Source organism: Spermophilus citellus (genome assembly GCF_964194105.1).
Source record: "Spermophilus citellus genome assembly, chromosome: 5".
Taxonomy (NCBI): domain Eukaryota; kingdom Metazoa; phylum Chordata; class Mammalia; order Rodentia; family Sciuridae; genus Spermophilus; species Spermophilus citellus.
In genome coordinates this window covers 98,766,279-98,793,123 of record NC_138186.1, presented here as the reverse complement: position 1 = coordinate 98,793,123, position 26,845 = coordinate 98,766,279, and the positions used below count along the sequence as shown (strand labels likewise).

The 26,845-nt window shown below is 39.2% G+C and overlaps 1 protein-coding gene across 1 annotated transcript in view; it reads left to right on the top strand.

Annotated features, from left to right (window-relative positions):
• The first annotated feature begins 1,252 nt into the window (after positions 1-1,252).
• MDN1 (midasin AAA ATPase 1) overlaps positions 1,253-26,845 on the top strand; it is a 146,706-nt gene continuing 121,113 nt past the window's right edge. The window contains exons 1-7 of the mRNA XM_081296059.1: positions 1,253-1,548; positions 15,420-15,646; positions 22,941-23,165; positions 23,476-23,583; positions 23,660-23,852; positions 26,106-26,348; positions 26,588-26,719. Of these exons, the coding sequence (XP_081152185.1) occupies positions 1,447-1,548; positions 15,420-15,646; positions 22,941-23,165; positions 23,476-23,583; positions 23,660-23,852; positions 26,106-26,348; positions 26,588-26,719 (1,230 nt within the window). The 5' untranslated portion in view covers positions 1,253-1,446. The remainder of the gene's footprint in view (positions 1,549-15,419; positions 15,647-22,940; positions 23,166-23,475; positions 23,584-23,659; positions 23,853-26,105; positions 26,349-26,587; positions 26,720-26,845) is intronic.

The window sequence follows — 26,845 nt, the reverse complement described above, 5'->3', positions numbered from 1 at the left end:
AGGTTGTATTATGTTCTTCTTGGAGAACCATCTAATTTTGGCTATATCATAGGTTGTATTATGTTCTTCTTGGAGAACCATCTAAATTCTGGGGTTTTGTTCCTTTTGAGCTATTAGCAGGCACTGATACCTATTGCCTGTATCAATTAATTAACTGGTGATGGCAAAAGTGATATGCTAATATTGTCAATCTTTCTATTTTTAATTTTGGGTATTGGGCGTTTAACCACTGAGCCACACCCCAGCCCTTTTGAGATAGGGATTGGCTAAATTGCTGAGGTTGGCTTTGAACTTGGAATCCTCTTGCCTCAGTGTCCCCAGCTTCTGGAATACAGGCATATGCCACCGCACACAGCTATTTTTACTTATTTATTTGGGATATGGGAGATTGAACCCAAAGGTGCTTTACCACTGATCTACATTCCCCAACCCATTTTATTTCTTCTTCTTTTTTTTTAAAAAAAATATTTTTTGTTTTAGTTGTAGATGGACACAATACCTTTATTTTATTAACTTATTTTTATGTGGTGCTGAGGATGGAACCCATGCGTTGCATGTGAAAGGCAAGTGCTCTATCACTGAGCTACAACCCCAGGCCCCCTTTTAATTTCTTAAGAGACAGGGTCTTACCAAGTTGCAGGCCTTGAACTTTGGATCGTCCTGCCTCAACCTGCGGAATCACTGGGATTAGGCGTGTGCCACCCGCCCAGATTTTGTCCATCTTTTTCATATTATCTGGAATATTTTATGACAGATTCTCAGTTGCTGAGGCTGGTCTCGGACTTGTGGTCTTCCTGCCTCAGCCTTCCGAGCAGCTGGGATTACAGGCAGGCCCGGTCCTTCAGAATATTCTTCAATGTATATATCATACTTTTAAATATTATCAAATTGAAATTATTGTCAATATTTATATGTACACTTCAAGGGCTGTGTTTATCAATATATGCTGATTCCGGTAGAGAGGCTTAGAAGGCAAATCCACTTCTGTTTCACATTTTATCTTTTTCTGTGTTGAGGCGGAGGGAGGCATTGCTGAGACCACATGCCCCTAAAGCTCCCTTATTTCCTGGTTTGGCGGAGTCTTCTGTCGGTCCTGTCACGCACTGTGTCTGAGAGCACCCATCACTCAGGAATTCATCCCTCAAAAGTCACTTCGGCTTCCTTTCCCCTCCCGGAACTGGCGCGATAGTGACGTAGGCGTTTCCTCCGCCTCGGGGGCGAGGCCGGTAGTGCCCACCATCCGCGTCGCTGGCTGATGACGCGCAGCGCGGCGTGCTCCCCCACATGTGCTTTGCTGTTCGCCAGATCTCCGCGGAGCGGCGGCGGCGGCCACTATCCCTAGGGGAGTAGTGGGTGGAGGTTCGGGCGCTGGAACCTTGGCAGCTCGAAATCTCTGAGCAGGAAGCAGTGAGCGCTGGGGTCCCCCGGCACAGAGGGCCTAGGATCATGGAGCACCTCTTACTGGAGGTGGCCGCCACACCACTGCGGTTAATCGCTGCCAAGAACGAGAAGAGCCGCAGTGAGCTGGGCAGATTCTTGGCCAAGCAGGTAAGGAAAAGAGGGAGAGGGAAAGCGTGGGGCAGACCCTGGTCGCCCCTGGGTGCGCTGCGGCGTCTTGTTACTCTGGCTGCTGGCGGTGGCTGGACGGTGGCTGGACGGTGGCAGAGGCGTCCGCACGTGTTTGAGGCGACTGGAAGGATCCTTCCTGGGGGAGCCTTCCCTTTCCCCTCTCCAGCACGTCGACCCCTCTGCAATGCTCAGGCAGTGTGGCCGGGGTGCCGTTCTGAGAGGTATGTGGTTGAGTTTTGAAGTTGAGATGACGTCTTTGCTCTTTTGACGCGTATATTACCTTAGTGTGCGTGGTCCAGCTTCGGGTGTTAGCTTGGCTGAGCGCGTGTATGTGTATTTTTTCCTAGTCTCTTCTCTCTGACTCACAAGTGAGTATCGATGGCGTTTCTGCTGTGCCTAAGGAAGCAACAGCTTTATTTTGGGTGAGGGATTGAGGGACCTAAGCTGTTTAGAAGGACGGTGAACTCATAGGAGAGGTACACCTCCCCACCCCCTTTTTGGGGATGGAGGTGTGGAAGGTGCTGGGGATTGAACCAAAGGCTTCATGCTTGCTCGGCACACACACTAACACCGAACTACACCCCCAACTAAGGGGCATATTTGTATGATGATAACAAATTGCACCTGAGAAGCAAAAGGGAGTTGAATCTGCTACCTAGGTTCCTAGCCCCCAGGCCCTTAGCAAAGTTGCAATGAATAGGATCTAATGCTAATTGATGGTCTAGAGATGAAACAGGTTTTTGGTGGGTTTTACTAATGAAGGAGATAATTAATTTCGATGAACTGAGCTTGTGAAAGATTCCTGAATTTTGTGTTGTCACTAGAGGTATCTTTCTATAAGTGAGCTTAGAATTTAGAGGACAGGTTCTAAGTCTAGGGTTCTTTGACCAATTTCAAGGGATTTCTGACTCCCTACCACAGTAATTGGATGTAGTCTGGAGGTGTAGTTCAGTGAAAGAACATAGGCTTAGAATGCAGGAGGCCCTGGGTTCAGTTCCTGGCACTGAAGAAAGAAAATTAATATCAGTGTGTTGGGGGTGGTGAAAATTAATAAATGGTTTGTAGCCTTTATTAGATAAGTTTTAGGGAATCTGATACACTGAAATACAAGAATCACTTGAGTAGATTCTGAGTATTGTATAGTAATGCTTCCCAACTAAAAAGTTCATTTTTCTTAAGGAGTTTGAAATATTGTATCTTCCTTTCCTCAGCCTCACATTGTCAAATTTTGTCCAGTCTCAGAAATATCTTTCAGGTTTGTTCTTTTCCATTCTGGGTAATAATTTGATGCATTTCACTTAGAGAAGAGTTGATTTTATTGTCCATCCTAATTTCTATTTTTTTGGAAGCAAATATTTTTACTGGAAAGTTGCAGAAACTTTTAAAATGTCAATTTTCAGTGGGATCTGAAGAACTTTTTAGTATATGCTTTCTTTTGTTTTTCATCTCAGCTGGTGATTCCACCTTCTGTCCAGTCACTGATAGAGAACTGGGTCTCCTCAACTCTATTATTTTGGAATGTTGGATATTGAACCTAGGGCCTCAAGCACTCATGTGCTTACCACTTAGCTACACTTCCAGCCCTTCCTTAACTTTTTTCATTCCTTTTTCTTCATATAGAGTCAAGACATCTTGCTGGTACTTCCAAGTTATTGAATCTGTTCATTCATTTCATCCCTACTACTACTACCATTCCTACCTCCTTGATCATTGTCTGTTAATGAAGATTAGAGTGCTTAGGAGAATGCATGGGTCCTGGAACTGGAGTGTGACTGAAGGTTAAATCCATTTTCATTTACTTAATTGCTTTCATTCCCTCGTGCAAATTACTTAACTCCACTAGGTCTCCGATTTTTTATTAAACATATAAATATGGTAACTGCAAAGTAGTTACAGGGGCTTACCTGTGTTACCTGCATGAATTCCTGGGTTCCATCCCTAGTATTGCACAAAAAAGAAAGAGGTAAGCAAGTGGGTTCTAGGATCAGCTACTAGTTTTGTCACCTTAACTTTTAAACCCCCTTCAGTTCTCTTATCTCTAAATGAGGATGTAAGGATGATAGTGTCTAATTTATGGGTTGAGGTGAGATTAAGTACTGTTTATAAAAGTGATTTCTGTTATTACTACTATAAATAAGGCTGTTGTGATGACTAGAAAATTTGAGTAAGGAACTTATACTGCCTGGCATGTAAGAAGTCATCAGGAAATGTGAGCTATAATAACATATGAACACATACATATACACTTTTTTTTTTTTTTTTTTTTGGCAGGACTGGGTCAAACCCAGGGCATCACGCACGCTAAACAAGTGTTCTACAATAGCTATACCCTCTGTCCTTCTTGTTATTATTTTTGAGACCTGAGTCTGGCTCTGTTACCCAGGCTTGTCTCAAACTCCTAGACTCAAGTGATCCTCTTGTCTCAGTCTCCCCAGTAGCTGGGACTAGTAATTATTATTATTTTTTTGTGTTGCTGGTGTTACCGCTGTTTAGTATAACACCAGAGAATCACGCCGAGGCAAGTTTAGAGTGGAAAGTAGAAGCTTTATGAAGGATAGCAGAAAAGACTTCTCCCCTCCCCAGAGGAAGAAGGGGACCCAAGAGGTGGAATCCGTGGAAGGGGGGAGGTCTTCCCTCTATTATAGCTAAGGTCTTCATTCAGCTTTCCGGCATTTCTGTCAGCATTTCTGTCAGCATTCCTGTCAGCATTCCTGTCCTTTGTTCTGTTATCTTGCAGTGATAGAATGTAGGTGGGGAGACCCAAAAGGTGAGGGGCAGATGGGCCTGAGGAATAATCTTGGGCCTGAAGGGCCAGGGGAGCTTCTGATTAGCATTTCCTTGTTTGCTGGGAGCTATTTCATTAACATTTCTTTGGGATGGGCTCTGGGCCTTGGGAACATTAACATTTCAATTTCCCAAGTGCTGCTTTGCTTTCCAGGACTCCATTCTCAACGAGGCCTTCATTTTCCATTTTACTCATTAGACCTGATTTACCTAACTACACTAACTGGGAATTGAATCCAGGACCTCCCATGCTAGGCAAATGCTCTACCGCTGAGCTATATCCCCCACTGCTCTTATTTTTAAAAGCAGTTTTGTTGTTATGCAATTCACATTCCATATGTATCTCCATTTAAAAGTGTACAGTTAAAAGATTCACAGATATTGTGCATCTGTCACTACCATCAGTTTTAGAACATTGTCAATATTTCAGAAACCTTCAGCTGCCAGGTACGATGACACATGCCTGTAATCCCAGCTACTTGGGAGACTGATGCTGGAGGATCAGAAGTTTGAGGCCAGCCTGGGCACTTAGAGAGACCCTGTCTAAAAAAAAAAGTCCAGTTGGGAATGTAGCTTGTGGTAGAGCAATTGCCTAGCAAATCTAGCATGTGCAAGGCCCTGGGTTCAATCCCTAGTATTGCAAAAACACAACAAAAACCTCTGTATTTAGCCTATCATTCCATAATACTCTTTGATACCCTCCATTTCCTCTAGCAACTAGTAATTTAATAATGTAAGTTTTTAAATATATGGATTCTTTATTTTGCTAATTTAATTTAATTATTATTTATTTTTTTTTTAAAAGAGAGAGTGAGAGAGGAGAGAGAAAGAGAGAGAGAATTTTTTTTTTTTAATATTTATTTTTAGTTCTCGGCGGACACAACATCTTTGTTGGTATGTGGTGCTGAGGATCGAACCCGGGCCGCACGCATTCGAGGCGAGCGCGCTACCGCTTGAGCCACATCCCCAGCCCCTAATTTAATTATTAATAAGACAAATCCAAATCTGTAACTGCTTTGCATAAAGCTCCCCATTGTTTCCAGAATCAAACTGATCTTTCCAAAATGGAATATGACTTGAGCAGGGGGTTTAGCTCAGTTGAAGAAGGTCTGCTTAATACATGATGCCCTGGGTTCAAACCCTAGCACTGCAAAAATTAAAAAAACAAAACTAGGGAAACCACTTGGTATGCCATTGTACTCCTTTTCCTACAGTCTTCCCTTTGTTCCTTTAATGTTGGGACTCAAACCCTGGGGATTCAAGGGAGGTGTTACATGCTAGACAAGTGTACCCTGGAAATGTATTTCGATGCCAGTCCAGCAAGTGCCAGTCTATTGGTTCTCAGGGTGGGGCAGTCCCCCTCCCTTGGGAAGGGGGGCAAATCTTGAGACATTTTTGGTTATTAGAGCTAGTAGGGGCAGGGAATCTTCTGGTATCTAGTGCTTAGAGGCCAGGGATGTTGCTAAATGTCCTTAGAATTTACAGAACAGCCACCCAAGACAAGGAATTATCCAGCCTCAAACTAAAAAAATTAATTTAAAAAAGTAGTGTAAAAATAAGAAGAAACCTTGCACAGCCTAATTTTCCACCTTGCCCAGGGTTTGATACTCCTGCAACACTGTGCTTTCTTAAATTATTACCCCCTAGTGTTGTTGACTGGAGTCAGCCCCTGTGGTCAAATACATATCTCTTTTTGGCCATAATAGAATAACTGGTACTGGATTAGTTCTATTGCTAAAAAACAACTAGAAAATTCTGGATAAAATACACGAAAACTATTTCAAACATTGAGTAAAAGGCAACTTAGAAAACTGCAATCTCTGACAAAGGAAAATAAGGTAATCCCTAAAATTATCCTGTATATGTGCCTTATAACACTTACTGGATCCTTTTTTGAGGAGGAAGAACTCAAATTCAGTAATGGTGGTGTGCCGAAGTCACAAAGACAGATCAAAGTCTCAGGGGGCTGAGACAGCTAGTATATTCTCGGAAGAGCATTGGAATTTAGGAACAGCTCTAGGAGCATGGACAGGTTAAGTATTTGGCTGAATATAAAATTGTTTGTACAGGGAGAATCCATGAGACTGTGCAAAGAATAGCAATGTGGGTTTGTAGGAGATGCTAAACTACTACCAGTTGAAATGGAATGTCCAGTTGACTATCAGGATAATCAGTGGAAAACCCAAAAGGACCCTAACTTAAAAATAGGGTTAAATTGCTTGTTAGAATAGAGAATTTCCTAGACCCATACTTAACAAAATTTAAAACAAATGTTGGAAGAATCAGGCTACTCTGAACATAGTTTGATTGCCTACTAGAACAAAAACAAAAAGAATAAAATCTAGACTACTAATATGATATCTATTATGTTGAGTATCTAATTAAAAGTAACTTGGTATATAAAAATGTAGATAACAGCTTGGGAGGCTGAGGCAGGAGGATTGCAAGTTCAGTGCCAACCTCAGCAACTTAATAAGGCCCTAAGGAACTTAGGAAATCCCATTCTTAAAATAAATGAATAAATGTTGGGGATGAAGCTCAGTGGGTAAGTGCCCCTGGGTTCAATCCCTGGTACCACTCATGTGTAGATAAATTTTTCCCATTTCCCAGAAAACACTAATATAAAAGAATGCAGAAAGAGAAATAGGCAAAAGTAAAGCTAGTACAAACATCAAGATGGTATTTTTAAACTCAGTCATATCAATTATACACTAGTTAAACAGTTTGTCAGATTTTATTAAAGGAAGCAAGACCCAAGTGTATGCTGATTAGATGAGTTGCATTTTAAATTTAGAAACAAAAATAAAAAGATGGAAAAAGTGGCTGGGGTTTTGGCTCAGTGATAGAGTGCTTGCCTAGTATGTGTGAGGCATTGGGTTCAGTTCTCAGCACCACATAAAAATAAAATGAAGATATTGTGTCCACCTAAAACTAAAAAATAAGTATTAAAAAAATTAATGGAAGGTGGAAAAGGAGATCCATGCAAATGGAATCAAAAGAAATTGGAGTGCTGTATTAATATTATAGACAGAAAAATTTAAGAGAAAGAATATTACTGGAGATAAAGAAGGGTATTTCATAATAATAAAAAGAGTAATGCATACCAAAAAGTCAACAAGCCTAAATACATGTGTACCTAATAACAGAGTTTTAAAACAAAGTGTCAAAGTGTGACAGAAAAGACAATTTCAAATTATAACTGGAGATGTCAACATCATTTTTCTTCTAGTAATAAATGAAACAAATACAGAACATCAGTAAGTATGTTGAAGACCTGAAAAACATCAATGAATTTGACCTAATTGACATTTGTAGGGTGTTGTACCCAGTGACTGCAGAATATATATTTTGTATACCTGCAATAGTTATCAAAAAGATCCTTTACTGGTGTTTTAGTTAGTTTTTTGTCACTGTGACCAAAATACCTGACGAGAGTCGCTTGAGGAAAAGTTTATTTTGGCTTATGATTTCAGAGGCTCGGTCTATGGTCAGCAGACTCTGTAAGCTCTGGGCCCAAGATGAGGTAGAACTTTGTGGTGGAAGCTTGTGGCAGAGGAAAGCAGCTCAGAACATAACAACCAGGAAGTGGAGAGAGCTCTGCCCACCAAGGACAAAATATAAACCCCAAATGTGTATCACCAGAGAACTACTTTGTTTAGCCACACCTACCTGCCTATATAGTTACCACCCAAATAATCCACATTAGTGGATTAATCCACTGGTTAGATTATAGCTCTCACAACCTAATCATTTCACCTGTGCTCTTGCATTGTCTCATACATGAGACATTGTGTGTGGGGGGGTGCCTCATATCTAAACTGTAACAACTGACCATTAGACAACTCTCAAATTTAAGAGAATTGAAACATACAAGGTATATTCTGTAACCACACTGGAGAAAATCCCAAGAAGATACTGAGGAAAATCTCTCAATAATAGAATTAAGTAAAAACTTGTAAAAACTGATGATTAAAAAAGAAATCATTACCAAAAAATGAGGAATTTAACTGAATTGTATTGAAAACAGTGTATCCCAATTTGTGAAATGCAGTTGAAGCACTATTAGAGGGTATTTCATAGTATTAATTCTTAGGAAAGAAAAATCATGATTTAAAAATAAGTATTCCAATTAGGAAATTAGAAAAGAAGAGCAAATTAAACCCAAGGTGAATAGAGGAAGAGAATTATTAAGATGATAATGAAAATTAATGAAATAGAAAATGTAGGTATTATAGAGCAATTAAGTAAAACTAGAAATTAATTTGTTGAAAAAACAGATAAGGATCTGGGTGTGGTGGTGCATGCCTATAATCCCCATTACTCAGGAGGCTGAGGCAGAAGGATTGTAAGTCAGAGACTATCCTGGGCAACCTAGTAAGACCCTGTGTCCAAAACAAGAACAGTAGTACAAGGTCTGTACATTGGAAATTACAAGAGATTGGTAAGACAAATAAGACCTAAATAAATGGAAACATGCTATTAATTGGAAGACTTGATATTGTTAGCTCATGAGTCCGAAGTTTTTAATTCTGTGAATATTTCACTAAAATGGACATACGTGCGTTAAAATAGGCTGAAATCTAGAACTTATATATTTTTACATTAATTTTCTATAATTACAATTATTTTGCATTTTTATATGTTGTACATTATAGGTGTTCCAGATCTGAGATGATGGGATGAAACGGGTTAGGATAAGATTTTTCCCAAATTAATCTATAGATTCAACACAAACCCATTTAAAATCTCAGCTGTGTATGTGTGTGTGTGTGTGTGTGTGTGTGTGTGTGTACAGAAATAGATAAAATAATTTCAAAGTTTAAAATGAGACACAATTTAAGTAGAATAGCTAAAACAATTTTGGAAGAGAGAAAGTTGGAGGATTTAACTGACTTATTTCAAAACCTATAAAGCTGCAGTTACCCAGACTATGGTGTTGGTATAATGATGTGTATAAAGATTAGAAAATTCAGAAATAGATTCACACATAATAAAGTCAATTGGTTTTTAATAAGGCTGTCAAATAAATAAACAGGGAATAGACAGACAATCAGGTTTTTTTGGTTGCAGTACTGGGGATTGAATCCAGGCATACTCTACCACTTAACTGCATCGCCAGCCCTCTTTTCTATTTGAGACAGAGTCTTACTAAGTTGCTAAGACTGGCCTCTACTTGAGATCCTCCTGCCTTAGCTGAGTAGCTGGGATTACAGTTATGGGACACTTCATTCAGCCTAGATAGACTTTTAGATAATTTTTGCTGGAGAGGATAATAACACTGGGGAAGAAAATGAACCTTGACTCCACTTTATGTCAAGTCCACCAGTTAATAGTACATCATAAGTGTATACATAAAGTCAAAACTAAAACTGCTAAGTACATAATTTCTCCCCCACCTGAGCCTCTTATTTTGGGATAGGTCTTGTGAAGTTGCCCAGGCAAGCCTTGAATTTGTGATCTGCATCAGCTTCTCAAGTGGCTTCTTATGTATCAGTACGCCCAACTGAAAAAATTTTGTAAGCAAGAAAAGACAAAAGATTTGGGGAGACAATGATTTTTTTGAGTGGACACTAAAAACATCATAACATAAAGTCTTAATGTTGAATTCATCAAAATGTAAAATACCTACTTTACAAAACATGAAAATGAAGTCAAGCCACAATCCAGGACAGAATAGCACAAACATTTCTAACAGGACTAAGATGTTAAGAATTTACACATTACAATGGAATAATAAAATAAATAATACAGTTTAACAGTAGGTGAAAGTAATCATGGTATAGCTCAGTAGTAGCACCAGGCCCTGGGTTCAACCCCCATCACACACACACACACACACACAAAAGAAGAAAGTTAGAGACTTTATCAGCAGTATCATAAAAGTAAACATTTGAGTGGCTTTTTAATGCCTGAAAAAAATCTCAGAATCCTGTCATGAGGTAAATGCAAATAAAAGCACAGGAGACATCTTGCTCCACCGCCACTAGAATGGCTAAAATTAAGACTAAGAATGTAGCAACTACAAGTCTTAGACATTGCTTGCTGGTGGACCGCTAAGATGATAAACTAGTTTGGAGAAGTTTCTTTTAAAGTTAAACACTACAATATTTCTTTGAAATTGTTTTAAATTTAAAGTACAGTTTTAGGGTTGTGGGTACAGCTGGATGGAGTGTGTGCTTAGCATGTATAAAATTTTTACTTTTAGTTGAGCATACAGTTACTATATAACCCAACAGTCCCACTTTAGTTAATGAGAAAACATGAAAATGTGTCCCCAAATCTCTTGTACACAAAAGTCCGTAACTTCAATGATAATAGCTGGGAAAATGAAAATATCCATGTACAAGTGAATGAATAGATTGTGGTGTATTCATATAGGGAAAATAGTACTAATGAGATGGAATAAGTTATTGATTCATACCACTATATGGATTGTGAAAATCATTATACAGAGCAAAGAAGCCAGATAGCAAGGAGTAATAATAAATGATTCAGTTTATATAAAATTCAAGAATAGGCAACTCTTGAGGGCTGGGATTCTAGCTCAGTGGTAGAGCATTTGCCTAACATGTGTGAGGCACTGGGTTTGATCCTCAGCACCATATATAAATTAAATAAAGGTATTGTGTCCATCTATAACTAAAACATTAAAAATAAGAAGAAAAAGCAAATTTTAATCATAAAAATCAATCCTGTGGGTGTCAAGATGGCAGAATAGAGAATGCCACTTTCCTGGCTGCTCCATGGTATAAAACCAAGAAAGCAAATGGGCAGCTTCTCAGCAAGGTGGGTGAACAGAAAAGCAGGGAGCTCTTTACTGGAATTTAATACTGGACATTCAAAGCAAATCTGGGACTAGGGAGATTAGATATAATAAAATAAGGAAGAAATCCCCAGTGCCGTTGCATGGCTAGAGGCACCAGCCAGAGTGATCTGAGAGCAAAGTGGAAGGTAAAGGAATTAAAGGAACCTGCATTTTTGGGAGGCCTGAGGCATGTCTTGGTGCAGAGAATTTAGAGATCAAACCTACTGTCCGACTAAATTGAAAGGGGTGCTGCACAATATCTTTGTGTGGGAAAGAAGCCACATCTCTCCTGGCTGCCTGCGGAGGACAGGGGAAGAACCATTTTGCAGCCATGGCACAGGGGCCAACAGCTGGGGTAACGGATTCCTGGCAAGCCTGAGTTTGGCCTGAAATACAGACCTGGCAAACCCACATCACTGGACAGAGACTGTGCCTAAGTGACCAGGAGAAAATCAACCCTGGAGAGAGGTTTACACAGGGGACAGCTGGTGGTGGAAACCCACCCAGCTCTCACCCCCGCTCTCCAATCTGCCTGCTTGCAGGACCAGGCAGAAGAAATGTGCCTCGCTGGGAATTCAGAAGGGCAGGGGCAGGAGAGGCTAAGATTGGGGACTGAACCTGAGAGCAGGAAACGTAGGGTCTGCTGGTGACATAGTGGACTAAGAATTGGCTCCTCCACCATGTGAGTGGAACCCAGGGGAGATCTCTGGGATTCTCTTCCAGTGTGGACCAGCAATTGCTTATTTAAAACCGCAGGTGTGCTTATTTAAAACCTTCAGACCAAAGAGCCTGGAGCCTACCTAAGTCTAAACATTTCCTTTAGGGGTTACCTCTCTCATTCCAGCAACCCTACTCTGAGAGTGGAGCAAGCATCACCCTCCAGGTGACCCCAGTGACCTCACCAAACACTGCTGAGGAGGGAAGCTGGGAATCTTTTGAATTCCAATGGAAACAAGTCTTTAACTTTTTGAATGCCAGTGGAAACAATTCTTTAACTTTTCATCCAGATCTTTTACCTTTTCTTTGTGACCTTAATGGTTCATGGACCATTATACATATTCATATTTGGTTTTGCCCCTCATTTCTATTATTTTTGAAGTCATTTTTCATGGATCAGTATTTTGAGGACAAGGATGTTTGATACATATATCTTAGTTTTGTATTCTTTTATATTCTTAATTTTTAAAATTTTTACATATATTTTTTCTCATGTGTCTGTTCACTAGATTCTCTTCTGCTAACAATCTCTATTGTTCTTTTACTCTTTGTTTAGTTTTTTACTTCTTTCCTCCTCCTCCATAATCATCATGTCCTACATCACTTCTGTTCTCTCCCTATCTACCATTCAAAATTATAAACCATTTTGCAGACTTACTGTTTTTATTATAGGCAATAACTGATTATATTTCTGTATATTGTGACAATTAACATCATTGATGTTATAGCAGGAACTATTTGGTTTAATGCTGTATATTTTTTGCATTGGTTGTTGTTTTTATTTGTCTCCCCCTAAACAGTGAGGTTACTAGAAACCTTCATGGACACTATAAACCCATAGGTAGAATGTCTACTGACTCAGATCCATACTCTTAGGTAGGTAGACACACAAAATAAAAAAGCAAGGGAACAAATTGCCCCAAACAATCCAAGATGCTTCAGTAACAGAATCCAACTACACCATGGTGGAATAAATGTCAAAGAAGGATTTTTAAATGTACATAGGTAAACTAATTTGCAAGGTAAAGGATGATGTAAAGCATGAAATCAGGGATAAAATACAGAATAAGGATAGAATTTAAAAAAATGTTTCTAGTTGTAGATGGACACAATACCTCTATTTCATTCATTCATTTTTATTTTATTTTATTTTTCCTTATTTGGTGCTGAGGTTCAAACCCAGTGCTCCACATGCACTAGGCAAGCATTCTACCACTGAACCACAACCACAGACCAGGATAGAATTTTAAAGACTTCCAGAGAAAAATAATCAGGTTATATTTAGAGGGAAACCAATCTGGATCTCAGCTAATTTCTCAACGCAGACTCTCATAGCTAGGAGGTCTTGGAATAATATATACCAAGCTCTGAAAGAAAATGGATACCTGCCAAGAATACTATAACCTAGCAAAATTAAGCTTCATAATTGATGATAAAATAAAAATCTTCCATGATAAACAAAAGTTAAATGAAAGCCTGCACTACAAAATATACTCAATAAAATATTTCATGAAGAAGTGAAAAACAAAGTGAAGACCAGCCAAAGGAGGAACTACTCTAGAAAAATAGTCAATCAGTGAAGAAACTAATTCAAATTAAAATCCAGAAATAAAATGACAGGGAATAAAAATTGTTTCTCAATAATAACATTGAATATAAATGGCCTAAATTCATCCATCAAATGACATAAACTGGCAGATTGGATGAAAAAACAAAGCCTAACAATATTCCCATCACCTAGAGACTCTCCTCATAGGCAAAGACATCCACAGACTGAAGGTAATAGGATGGGGAAAAACATCATTCACATGGATCTCGTAAATAAGCAGGGGTTTCTGTCTTCATATCAGGTAGAGTAGACTTTAAGCAAAAGCTAATCAGAAGAGACAAAGGACATTTCATACTGCTTATGGGAATTATACATCAACCAGACATAACAATTGTAAAAATTTGTGCCCCAAGCAATGGAGTATCTGCATTCATCAAACAAACTCTTCTTAATTTCAAGAAGCAAATAGACCACACAACACAATAATATTGGGTGTTTTTAACACATCTCTGTCACCACTGGATAGATTCTCCAAACAAAAACTAAATAAAGAAGCTATAGAACTAAAATATACAGTTGATAACTTAGAGTTAACAGATATATAGAATATTTTATACATCAATGACTGAATATACTTCTCAGCAGCACACAGATCCTTCTCTAAAATAGACCACATCTTAGACCAAAAGCAACTCTTAGCATGTACAAAAAAAAATAATAATAATACATTGTATTCTATGAGATCATAATGAAATCAACTATAAAAGAAGCTACTCTAACACTGGAGACTAAATAATGGATATTGAATGACTAGATAGCAGAAGAAATCAGGGATGAAATAAAATAATTGGTAAATGAGAATAGTGTAACAACATATCAAAATCTCTGAGACACTGTGAAGGCAATCTAAGAGGAAGGTTCATTGCTTTGAGCTCATTCATTAAAGAAATAGAAAGTCACCAAATAACTAACATTACATCTCAAAACCTTAGAAAAAGACATGCTTTACCACTGAGCTCTGCCCCTTGTCCCTAATTTTGTATTTCTGACTTTTCTTAACCAGAGATGTTACTTTTGCGTAGTAACTATAGATTTCTTAGGTTTTTCATTCAAGTAAGGGAACCAGAGGCGCATTGGGGTTTTAGATGCCCTGGACAGTGTTGAAACCCTGCAATATAGGTTGTTTTTAAGGGACTGTAAGCATTTTACTTAGAATCCATGTATCAGGATTTTTTGGTTTGTTTGTTTTTTGTTTTTTGGTATGGGGGGTTGAACCTGTTAAATTTAGCCACTGAGTTACATTCCCAGCCCTTTTTTATTTTTTATTTTTAGAGAGGGTCTTGCAAAGTTGCTTAAGGTCTCACTAAGTTGCTGAGGTGAGGTTGACTTTAAACTTGAGATCCTTCTGCCCAAAGCCACTGGGATTAACAGGCATGCATCACCGTACCACATCAGTTCTTTTACCCCAGTGAACTGAAGCTTATTAATAAGTTAATTCGAGTCCTCTATTTCATAAAAACACCACTGTTTTATAAGAGAAACTCATTAAGTCTGAAAATTGATTATTTTGATTCTGCGCTAGGACTCTTCTCTGGTCTTCTCTAGCAATACAAATGAGTACTGTTTTTTTTTTTTTTTTTTTAAAGAGAGAGTGAGAGGGGGGGGAGAGAGAGAGAGTGAGAGAGAGAATTTTTAATATTTATTTTTTAGTTCTGGGCGGACACAACATCTTTGTTGGTATGTGGTGCTGAGGATCGAACCCGGGCCGCACGCATGCCAGGCCAGCGCGCTACCGCTTGAGCCACATCCCCAGCCCAAACAAACAATGGGAAATATCTTATTTTTTTAGTTCTCGGGGGACACAACATCTTTTTTGGTATGTGAGGATCGAACCCCGGCCGCACGCATGTCAGGCGAGCGCGCTACCGCTTGAGCCACATCCCCAGCCCAAATGAGTACTGTTTACATGAACATTTTATTTTTCCTCTCTCTCAGGTGTGGACACCTCAAGATCGCCAGTCTATCCTGAGTATTTTAGCACAGTTGCTCTTGGATAAGGATTACACTGTGCTGATTGGCCGTCAGCTGCGCCCTCTCCTTTTGGATTTGCTGGAAAGGAATGCTGAAGCCATCAAGACAGGAGGCCAAGTTAACCATGATCTGCATGAACGGCTCTGTGTGTGTATGAGCAAGCTCATTAGTAGCCATCCTGATGTGCTCCCGTGAGTAGCAATTTTATTCTTCATGTTTTTTCTTGAGGTGTTAGAACTTTCTCTCTGCTGGGAAGTAATTAGGAGTCTAAGTTGAAGGGAAATACAGAAAGAAGAGAGATAAGTTGACCTGAAGATCCAAACCCTCTAATCACAGTTATCCTGTTGTATGAGAATACTCACAACAGAATCCACTTATTACCTTTCAGCTCAATAAGCATTTACTGGGTTTCTCTCGAGTCTTGGCCAACAAGACAAGTCTGGAAAAATGGCCAAGATATTCCCCCAGTCCTTAAGGATTGTATCATTTGGCAACATATGCATATAAAACAGATTTGGATGATGCTCCCACACCATCCTAGATGGATGAGATTTCTTATGCTGAGCAAGATGGCATAAGCCTGAAAACCCAGCTTCTCTGGAGGCTGAGGCAGGAAGATCTCTTGAGCTCAGGCATTTTAGACCAACCTGGGCAACTGTAGCCAGACCCTGTCTCAAAACAATAACAAAGAAAGAAAGTGCTGGGGGCTAAGGCCGTGGCTCAACGGTAGCGCATTTGCCTAGCATGCGTGAGATACTGGATTCGATTCTCAGCACCATATATAAATAAATAAAATAAAGGTCTATCGACAACTAAAAATATATTTAAAAAAAAAAAAAAGAAAGAAAGAAAGTGCTGGGCCTAGTGGTGCATGCCTGGAATCCGAGCAGGTGGGGAGGCCGAATCCGGGGATGGCAAGGTCCAGGCCAGCCTCAGCAACTTAATGAGATCCTGTCTTAAAATAAAAAATAAGGGCTGCGGTTGTGACTCAGTGGTAGAGCTCTTGCCTAGTGTGTGTGAAGCACTGGGTTCAATTCTCAGCACCTCATATAAATACATGAATAAAATAAAGATCCAGCAGCATGTTAAAAAAATTATATAAAATAATAAATAAAAAGTATTGGGAATGTAGCAAAGTGGTAAAGTGCCCCTGGGTTCAATCCCCAGGACCAAAAATTAAATGAAGACTTGCAGATATTTGGGTGGGAGCTATATTTGCATGAACTTTTCTAAAAGGGAGAGGAACTTCCTTTTATAATTTTATGTAACTTGAACTCCTACTTCTGTTAAGCCTTTATGGCAGAATACTTCAGGATTGTGTTTGAGAATCATTAAAGTGATGGATTAACTAGGTCTGTTTTCTCATAAGCCCCAGATTTTATTTTCTTATGAAATGAATATGAGACAAATGCCTATGTTTTCTTCTTTTTGTCTTGTTAAGGCTGTTTTAGTTTTGTTCCCGCTGTGATAAAATGCAGAGTACAAAAGGTGCTATAATAGAGTGAATTAAAAACAAGCAAGAGTGGGCTGGGGATATAGCTCAATGGTAGAAATATTTGTCTACCATGCTCAAGGCCCTGGGTTTGATTCCCATTACTACCTTGAAAAGAAAGAAAGAAGTCCTTTGTAAAGAACTATAGATGATGATGTGTAATGGAATTCCACTTTTTAGTTTTAGGAAAACAGCTGGTTAATTTGGGGAGGTGCCAAATTTGGCACCTCCCCAAATTAACACTATATATGCATGCAGGGGCATGTAAAGATAAATTTTTACCTAATACATTCAGATAGGATGTATTCATTTAATAGATAACTCTGCCTCCCTCCCCTTTAAATTTTGTGGATTTTATTGCAATATATAGATAAAATCCAGGGTGCTCTACCACTGATCTATACTCCCAGTATACTCTTAGCCTTTTTTTCATTTTTTATTTTGAGACATGGTCTCGTCCAGTTGCTGAGGCTGACCTAAATCCAGTCTTCTGAGTTGTTGGTAGGACAAAGAGTGTGGTACTGTCCCTGGCAACTCTTCTCTTAACCTCTGGGCCACATCGTCTGAGTGAAAAGGTCAAATATGGTAGGGTATTTAAAGAACTGGAAACAGATTTATATTTCTTACAAACATACATTTATATATTTATTATTTTGGGGATGTCAGCATTGAATCCAGGGCCTTGAACAAGCTAAGCAAGGTCTCTACCACTGATATTATACCCTGAGTCACAATTTACAATGAGTTAAATACAATGTGTGAATGAGGAAGAGTGGAAGAGAAAATGAAAAGAAATGGATAAGAACAAATAAGGGAGACCAGAGAAGAGGAACCCAGTTGAAGTTGCACTCCCTAAAGTCATTCCCAATGTCTTTTATTTCCAGGTGGATACTCTTTCTACAGCCAAGTGCTTTCTATGAGGCACCTTATAGTATCTTTGAGGAACAATTCTTTTTTTCCCTTATGCTACTTGTTCATAATACTTTTGCATCCGGAGTCCTCATCCTTATTCTTACTCTTTGATAAATTCTTTGTCAGGACTCTGAGAACATTCCTAATTTGTGCATCTCTATTCTGATATATCTGTTAAGTTTTATGGTCTATGGAGGTGGGTAGGGCACTGGGGATTGAAACCAGGGTTCATGCATAATAGGCCAGAGTTCTGCCACTCTACTCAGCCCCTCAAGGTTCTGTTTCGTTTTGTTTTGTTTTTTTCCAAAAAGTCATCCATAGCTGGGGATTAGTTCTGTGCTCAAGCCCTTGCCTAGCATGTGAGAGGCCCTGGGTTTGTTTCCTAATTAGCACTGAATTATACAACAAATAAACAAATAAATCCATTCAATACTCAAGTAAACTCAAGTCATTCTTTATCTCAATTAAACTAGTGCTTCCAGATTTTAGCCATAGATTTATAGATAGTGTATGTTCTGCAACTTCACCAGTACATGGATGGAGTGGAGAAAAGAAAAAGTTTCTTTTCTCTCTGTATACCCTCACAACACTTCAGTTCCAATTCTTTTAAAAAAAAACAAGAATACACAAAATTGGGATTATTAGATTGTAACACTTCACTTCTGACACCAAAATGTATGGGGTGTTTTCCATACCCACTAATTGTGATACCAGCTAAGTGTTCTGCAATTCAATTTATTTCTGACACTATCTACCTGGAATTAGTATCAACCCTTTAAGTTAAGGGCTCAGTCCCATAGAGAGTCCCCCATTCTACTACTTTAGACACCAATCTCAAATACAAGTTATCATTAATAGGCTAAATATCGGATGTTCTCTGACGTCTTCTTTGGGTTATGTTTGCTAGAATGGGTCACAGAACTCAGAGTTACTTATCAGGCATTAGAAAAGAATGGATTCTGGGATAGCCAGGTGGATGGAAGAGATGCACAGGAAGGGGTAGGGAAAGCTTCTGTGCTTCTCCACCCTGTCAGCACTTCCACATGCTCTAGAAGCTCTCAGAACCCCCTTCTTTTACTTTTAATGGAAACTTCCTTATGTAGGCGTAGTTGATTAAGTCATTGATCATTGGTGATCCACTCAACCTTCAGCCCTTCTTCCCTTCCCGGAGGTCTGGGGTTGGCCTAAAAACTCCTTTGAGAATCATAGGGTTAGTTTTTCTGCCAACCAGCCCCATCTTTAAGTGCTTATTGAAAGTCACCCCATTAACATAAACCCAGGTGTAGTTGAAGGGGTTGTTAGAAATGACAAAAGATGGCCCCCAGCGTTGGCACATGCCTGTAATCCCAGTGGTTTAGGAGGCTGAGACAGGAGGATCCGTGAGTTCAAAGTCAGGCTCAACAACAGTGGGTGCTAAGCAATTCAGTGGGATCCTGTGTCCAATAAAAATAAAATAGGGCTGGAGATGTGACTCAGGGGTTGAGTGCCCCTGAGTTCAATCCCCGGTAACCCCCACCCTCCCAATTGACAAAAGATAATGACTTCACCTTTTTTATTCTTGCCACTTAAGAAATTACCAGAATTTTAGGAGCTCTAGCCAGGAATCTGGTCCAAGACCATATATGTGTTTTCCTACTATAGTATGCCAAGTAAACTCGAGTCATTTTTCTTTTCTTATTCCTAAGAAATACATACATATACCATTTTTTCTTTTTTTTAATATTTATTTTTTAGTTGGACACAGTAGTTTTGTTTATTTTTATGTGGTGCTGAGGATCAAACCTAGGGCCTTGAACGTGCTAGGTCTGTGCTCTACTGCTGAGCCACAACCCAGCCCCCCATTTTTTTCTTTTTTTTAAAATTTTTAATTTTGAGAGAGGGTCTCAATAAATTGCCCAGGCTGACCTCAAACTTGTATTTCTCTGCATCAGCCTCCTGAGTAGCTGGGATTATAAGCATATGCCACTGTATCAGACCCATACGCTTTTTTAAAAATAATTTATTTTTTTAGTTTTAGATGGACACAATATTTTTATGTGGTGCCGAGAATCTAACTCAGTTCCTCACACATGCTAGGCAAGCGTGCTACCACTTGAGCCACATCCCAGGCCAGACATATGCTTTGTCTTTTATGGTGATAAGAAAACACAAAATTGACTACCTTTATTTCTAAGGATACAGTTCATTTGGATTGTATTTGGATTAATTTTTTAGCTTCAGTTATCTGCCACCTGTTTGTCCTAGGCATGTGACTCCACATTAGTGAGCAGTGGTGGATGGGGCCTGTCATCATCTTTGTGAATAATAGCAGATAGAATGCTGTGGTAGAATATGCACTTCCTCCTTAAAATCATGAATGGAGCATGCTTTTATATACCTGGATGTGGGCATAGTTGTTCTGGCATACAACAGAAGGAGGGACCAAAAGTAGTTAATACTCTGTTCACTGTCAATAAAATCCACCTAGTGGAGAACAAAGAAAATTACATTTATTTGGGACTGATTAGAATTGCAGAACTGGAAACAGATTCAAGCAGTCTTGAAAGTACTCCAAGATTTTACAAAATAGCTGTTGTATTTATAGCTATGAACTGCAAAGGTTGGAAAGAAAGGTTTTCTTCACCCTGAATTTTTACCTTCCAAAGATGATGGTTGAGAGCCGCTGTCATTTGCCAGAGGGAATGTTTGAAAGGTGACACCAGCGAACCATTGAGATAGATGATGATTTGAGTTAAGCTATATATAATTGCTGTGATGCTGGATTGATTGTATTGTATATTTGACCTTTACTGTAGGGCAATGGGGCCCTGGCTCTTGCTGCCTCCGCCTTCTGCTTTGGAGTTCTCCTGGGGATTCCTGGAGGGTTCACTTTGGTTGGGGAAGGTCTGGAGGAGGAGGGATTTCCGGTTGGTGTGGTGTGTGCCTGGAGGAGCCACGTGGATGGCGTTAGAGGGAGGTTCCCAGGGAGCGTGTGTGGAGTGTGCTGATGGAGTTTGGAAATAAAGTTTGTTCCTGATTGAGTGGCTCATGATTTGTGCCAGACTGCGGCAGATAACTGCTGTTGTCACTGTAAAAGTTCCTAGAGAGGGGCACCTTAATTCAGGGTGTGGCTTATTGATAGAGGACCTCTGGGTTCAATCCCCACTACCCATCCCCACACACATGTACAAAGACATGAATTAGGTAAGTAGAGAAAAAAAAAAACAGGATTTAATTATACGTTATCTATAAAAAGATATAGAATGAAAGTAAAAGAATAGGGACAAAATATCATACAAATGATAACCAAAACAGGTCCTAATGGACAAAATAGACTTTATGGTACTGGGAGCAGAACACAGGGCCTCATGGATGCTAGGCAAATGCATTTCAACTGAACTACCTTTTTATTTTATTTTGAGACAGGGCCTTAAATTGCTAAGGTTGGCCTGGAGCTTTTGATCCTCTTGCTTCAGCTTTCAGAGTTGCTGGGATTACAGGTGTATGCCACTCTCCAGCCTAATCCATGTGTTTTGAATGAGGAGTTTAACCCATTTTTATTTAAAGTGGTCACTTATGCAAAAAGATTTACTGTTGCTATCTTGTTATTTGTTTTCTGCATGTCTTCTAACTTTTGTGGTCTTTTCTGGCAGCCTTAGTGTTTTCATGAATTTTTTGATAGTGACATGTTTTGATTTTGTGTGAGTTTGTGTGTTATAGATGTTTCCTTTATGGTTGTCATTTAATATGTCAAAGAGATTTTGTTTCAAACTGATAAATTTCATTCAAATACAAAATCTCTACTACTATAGAGTTCTAACACTTCTAGTTTGTTACCAGTGCAGTTATTTGTTTGTTTGTTTTGGGTGAAGGAGATTGAACCCAGAGCTTTTGCCAGTGAGCTCCATTCTCAATCCCTGTTTCTGGAATTTTCTTTTCCTTTGATTTTAGTCTGTTTCCCTGCTTCTTTGTATGCCTTGGGATTTTTTTGTTGCTGTGACTTGGGCATTTGGAGAAACAACTGCTTTTCAGTCTTCACAGAATAGACTTGGGGGAAGATGTTCATTGATCAGCCCAACTTAAAATCCTAGGGTCAAAAAAAAAAAAATCCTAGGGTCACTCATCCCTTTTGAGTATACAGATAAACAAGCCTGTATGACTGATTTTGTGCCACTATTTCTTATAAGGTCTATTAGAATTTCTAATAGAAGAATATAGCTGTGTGGAAAACATTTTTAATACATTGAAGGCCCAGTATCTCTACCATGGCCTCCCAAGCTTTTTATAATCTGGCCCTTGCCCTCCTTCAGCACCTCATTTCCTGCCTATCAACATCTTTCTGTTTTCAACTATCATACCAGGCAGTTTCCTGAAGATGTCTTATTGACCTTTTGTGTGTGTATGATGCTGGCTACCACTGAGCTATGTCCCAGTCCTTTCTGATATTTTATTTTGAGAAAAGGTCTTGCTCAGTTTCCCAGGCTGACCTTGAACTTGCAGTCTTCTTACTTCAGACTCCTGCATAGCCAGGATTACAGGCAAGTACCACTATGACCAACTTTTTGTTTTATCTTAGTGGAATGTCCTTTTTCTTTATGCTCTCACAAGGTTCTCCTCTTCATTCTTTAAGAGGCAGTTAAAGCATCTTTTCTCAACTTCCCCAGGTTCAGTTGAACTCTTTCTCTTTGTGCTGCTTATTGTTTTTGTAAGTATTCTCTTTTTATCAGATGGCAGAATTCTTAAGAAAAAAATCTCTTTGGTTTTGAATCTTCAGGTATTAACACAGTGTCTGGCCCATAGTGACAGTTCAGTAAATGTTTGTTGGAAATGAGTACATTTTTAATAATAAATACTTGTGATAAATCCCTCTACTTTTTGAGTAATCAGTTTAGGTTTTTGTGTCCTCTGAATCAGCTATCCCATGTCATGGTCCTGTGGTTCCTGAACTTAAACAGTTTGGTCATAGGACTAGGTAATGTTAGCATTTTCCTCCCTGTATTCTTAAAAGTTCTGTTATGTTCTACAGTCCTGTCTCAGAGTAGAGATATGTACTTGAATATTTCCACCAGCCAATGAAAATACTCTTTTTTTTTTTTCTGAAGGTTTGCCCTGAGGTATTTCAAGGACACTTCCCCAGTCTTTCAAAGACTCTTCTTGGAGAGTTCAGATGCTAATCCAGTTCGCTATGGGCGAAGACGGATGAAACTTCGGGACTTAATGGAAGCAGCCTACAAGTTTCTGCAGCAAGAGCAATCTGTGTTCCGGGAACTCTGGGACTGGAGTGTGTGTGTCCCCCTCCTCAGAAGCCATGACACTTTGGTCCGTTGGTGAGTATCTGCTAGATTTTTCCTGTGCTTATAGTGTGAGGGAGGAGAAGGAAACCATGTTCAATCTGTTGTTTTTGTTCTTGTGGCTCCTTCCTTCATCTTGTGTCACTTCAGGAAAAAAATGAGGTGATGTGAGTGTGGTTCTACCTTTTTCATGCTCTTATCAAGTGAATTCATGATTGATTTATTTACTCTTAAATAACACATTTATTCTCTAGTGTTCAGTTGACTAGTCATTTTCTTTCTTCTTTTTGTTTCTTTCCCAGTCAACTGCAGATCAACTATACATATGTACTTCCTTTTTCTCTAGGTACACAGCCAACTGTCTTGCCTTGGTCACCTATATGAACGAAGAGCACAAGTTATCATTTCTTAAGAAGATTTTTAATAGTGATGAATTGATCCACTTCAGGTTGAGGTAAGCAAAAGCTTTCTTTTAGGTTTTGCTGTAACTTTTTTGTACAATAACATAATTGATGAGATTCTTCCCTCAGGTTATTAGAAGAGGCCCAGTTGCAGGACTTGGAGAAGGCCTTGGTTTTGGCCAATCCAGAAGCCTCCCTTTGGCATAAGGATAAGGAGCTGCAATACCTACAAGGACACCTTATTTCAGCTGACCTCTCCTCCAGGGTGACAGCAGTATGTGGTGTGGTATTGCCCAAGCAGCCTCCGGCCCCTGGAGAGCAGGTATATTATCATTATTAGTAGGGTATGTGCTCCCTTTCCCCTCTTAAATACTGAGTATGCTCCTTCCTTAGTTGGGCTCTTATGAATCAGGTGTGAATCCAAGTTACTGGTCCAGTTTTGAAAGTGTTCAAGGGAGAAATTAAAAGAAACAAAGGGAAAAAAAGAGGGATGGATATATAGCTCAGTAGTAGAATGCTTCCCTAGTATGTGCAAAGCCCTAGGTTCAGTTCCTAGCACTAAAAAAAACAAAAAACTTAAGCAAAATTCTTTCACATATCTTGTTTGTTTACTACAAAAATTGTATGAAATTGAGTAGCATTTGTTATCCTAAATATATGAAACACAAAGCAGAATGACTTGGAGAACCTTGGACTGCAAAGACTGGCGAAGACAGAGCTAGACATATAGAGAACTCCTGTCCTCAGTTCTATCGTAATATTCTTTGCCCATTGTGTGGGAGACCAGTATGTGTTGTGTTTCTTCCCTGCTGCCATATGAAATGATCTTCTTCCAGGATTGTGGCTCTAGACCACTTTAGACAGGTTGGGAGATTAAAAAAATTTATAGAATCATTGGAAGACAGTGTGATTTTCTCTAGCAGCCTTCAGTCATCACTTTGGTCATCAGATCTACCCACTTTCTTCTTGGAAACAAGTCTTGAGGCCTTTAAAACATCAGTTTGTTTCTGACATGTAGCATTAAAAAGAAAGAAAAAATATAGAAGTATACATATACGAAAGTGTACATGTCATAAGTGTTTAGTGAAGTAATTATTCATAAATTGAATATATCTGTATGACCAGCACTAAGAAACCTGTACCTCCAGGTTTTTAATGTGACCTTATCTAGAATTAGAACTTTATCTTTAGAACTGTGTCATCTTTTTTTTTTTTTTTTTAAAGATAGAGTGAGAGAGGGAGAGAGAGAGAGAGAGAGAGAGAGAGAATTTTTAATATTTAGTTTTTAGTTCTCGGTGGACACAACATCTTTGTTGGTATATGGTGCTGAGAATCGAACCCGGGCCGCACGCATGCCAGGCGAGCGCGCTACCGCTTGAGCCACATCCCCAGCCCAAGAACTGTGTCATCTTTTGACTGAAATTCTACATTTATCCAGTAAATATATTGTTTGCTTTTTTTATAAAAATGCCAAACATGTTCCAAAGTAGGAAGAATGGTAATGAATCCTTAAATACTTTTCACCCAGCTTAAATAGTAATCTATTCATAATCAGTTGTTTCCTTTATATTTCTGCAAAATTTTCCAATATCATTTCATTCATAAATATTCCAGTATTTATCTCCAAAAGAAAGACTTAATGCCAACACTTACTATACCTTAAAAAAACAATCTAACAATGTTATGATATTCTCTTGGTGTCCATATTTCCCCAATGAATGCATTCTTTTTTTGAGGGAAGGGGTCCAACCTGTGCTGAGTATACATTACCACCTATCTTCATCCCCAATCCCTGCGTTCTTTTTTTTTTGTGTGTGTGTGAGGGGGGTGGGGGGTAAGGATATCAGGGATTGAATTCAGGGACACTCAACCACTGAGCCACATCCCCATCCCTGTTTTATATTTTATTTAGAGATAGGGTCTCACTGACTTGCTTAGCACCTTGCTTTTGCTGAGGCTGGCTTTGAATTCGCCATCCTCCTGCCTTAGCCTCCCGAGCTGCTGGGACTACAGGCAAGTGCCACTGTGACCAGCTCCAATCCCTGCATTCTTAATGTTAGATATGAAGTTCTAGAATATGGGGAGAGGAAGAAAATAAACACAAACCCAGCAGTAATAGATGAGGTTTGCTGAGCCCACTTCCCCATGCATCAACATTTTTAGCTTCTTAAAACTTTGAGAGACATTGTCTTAAATTTGTTAAAAATTTCTACTTCCAGGGCTGGGGTTGTAGCCCAGAGGTAGAGCACTCATTAGCATGCATGAGGCACGGGGTTCAATCCTCAGCACCACATAAAAATAAAATAAAGGTATTTTGTCCACTTATAACTAAAAAATAAATATTAAAAAAAATTCTGCTTCCATTTTCACACGTACTCCTCCTTCAAGAAGGGAAAGAAGAAAGGTCAGATTCTTACTTTGTATAACATACTTCTTACATTAGATTTGTTATAATTAAGTTATTAGCCAAGGTTTATGTAAGGTCAGTGGAAACATTGTTGTAGAAATTAACTTGATTCCTTAGGGGAAGTACTCTTCACTGACTTTTTTTGTTTATTTCTTGTCTCCTCCTTAGGCTAGTAATATGAGTTCTTCACGAGAACAAGAGCTGGCCCTTCGATCTTATGTGCTGGTTAAGTCTGTCTGCAAAAATCTTCAGACCCTGGCTTTGGCAGTGGCTTCTCAGAATGCTGTGTTGTTGGAAGGACCCATAGGATGTGGCAAAACTTCCTTAGTTGAACATTTAGCTGCAATGACAGGTAGAAGAAAGCCTCCTCAGCTTCTCAAAGTCCAGCTTGGAGATCAGACTGACAGTAAGGTAATTAAGAAATGGCAAGCGTTGGTGGTTTGGCATTCTTGTAACTATTGGCATTCAAGTATTGTTTTTGCTAAGGGAATATAAAAATGGGTAATACTCTTGCTCATGACTGTTGGGGCAATCTGTGAAAACTTTAAGTGATGACATCGCTATGGAATGATTCACAGAATTAATCAAAGGAAGTAGTCTTAGCATATTAGGTGTGTGGTTTCTCTAATTATTTTATTTTTCTTCTGCAGATGCTGTTGGGGATGTATCGCTGCACAGATGTTCCTGGAGAGTTTGTGTGGCAGCCTGGTACCCTGACACAGGCAGCCACAAAGGGCCATTGGATTCTTCTGGAGGATATTGATTATGCCCCCTTAGATGTGGTATGTCATCTTACTAAATCACTGCTTCCTAACGTCTCTTCTGTTTTTGAGGTCATTTTGTTAATAGTGACTGGGGATGGTGTTTCATTTTTTAAAAAATGATGTTTCTTAAGAAGCCCAGAACCA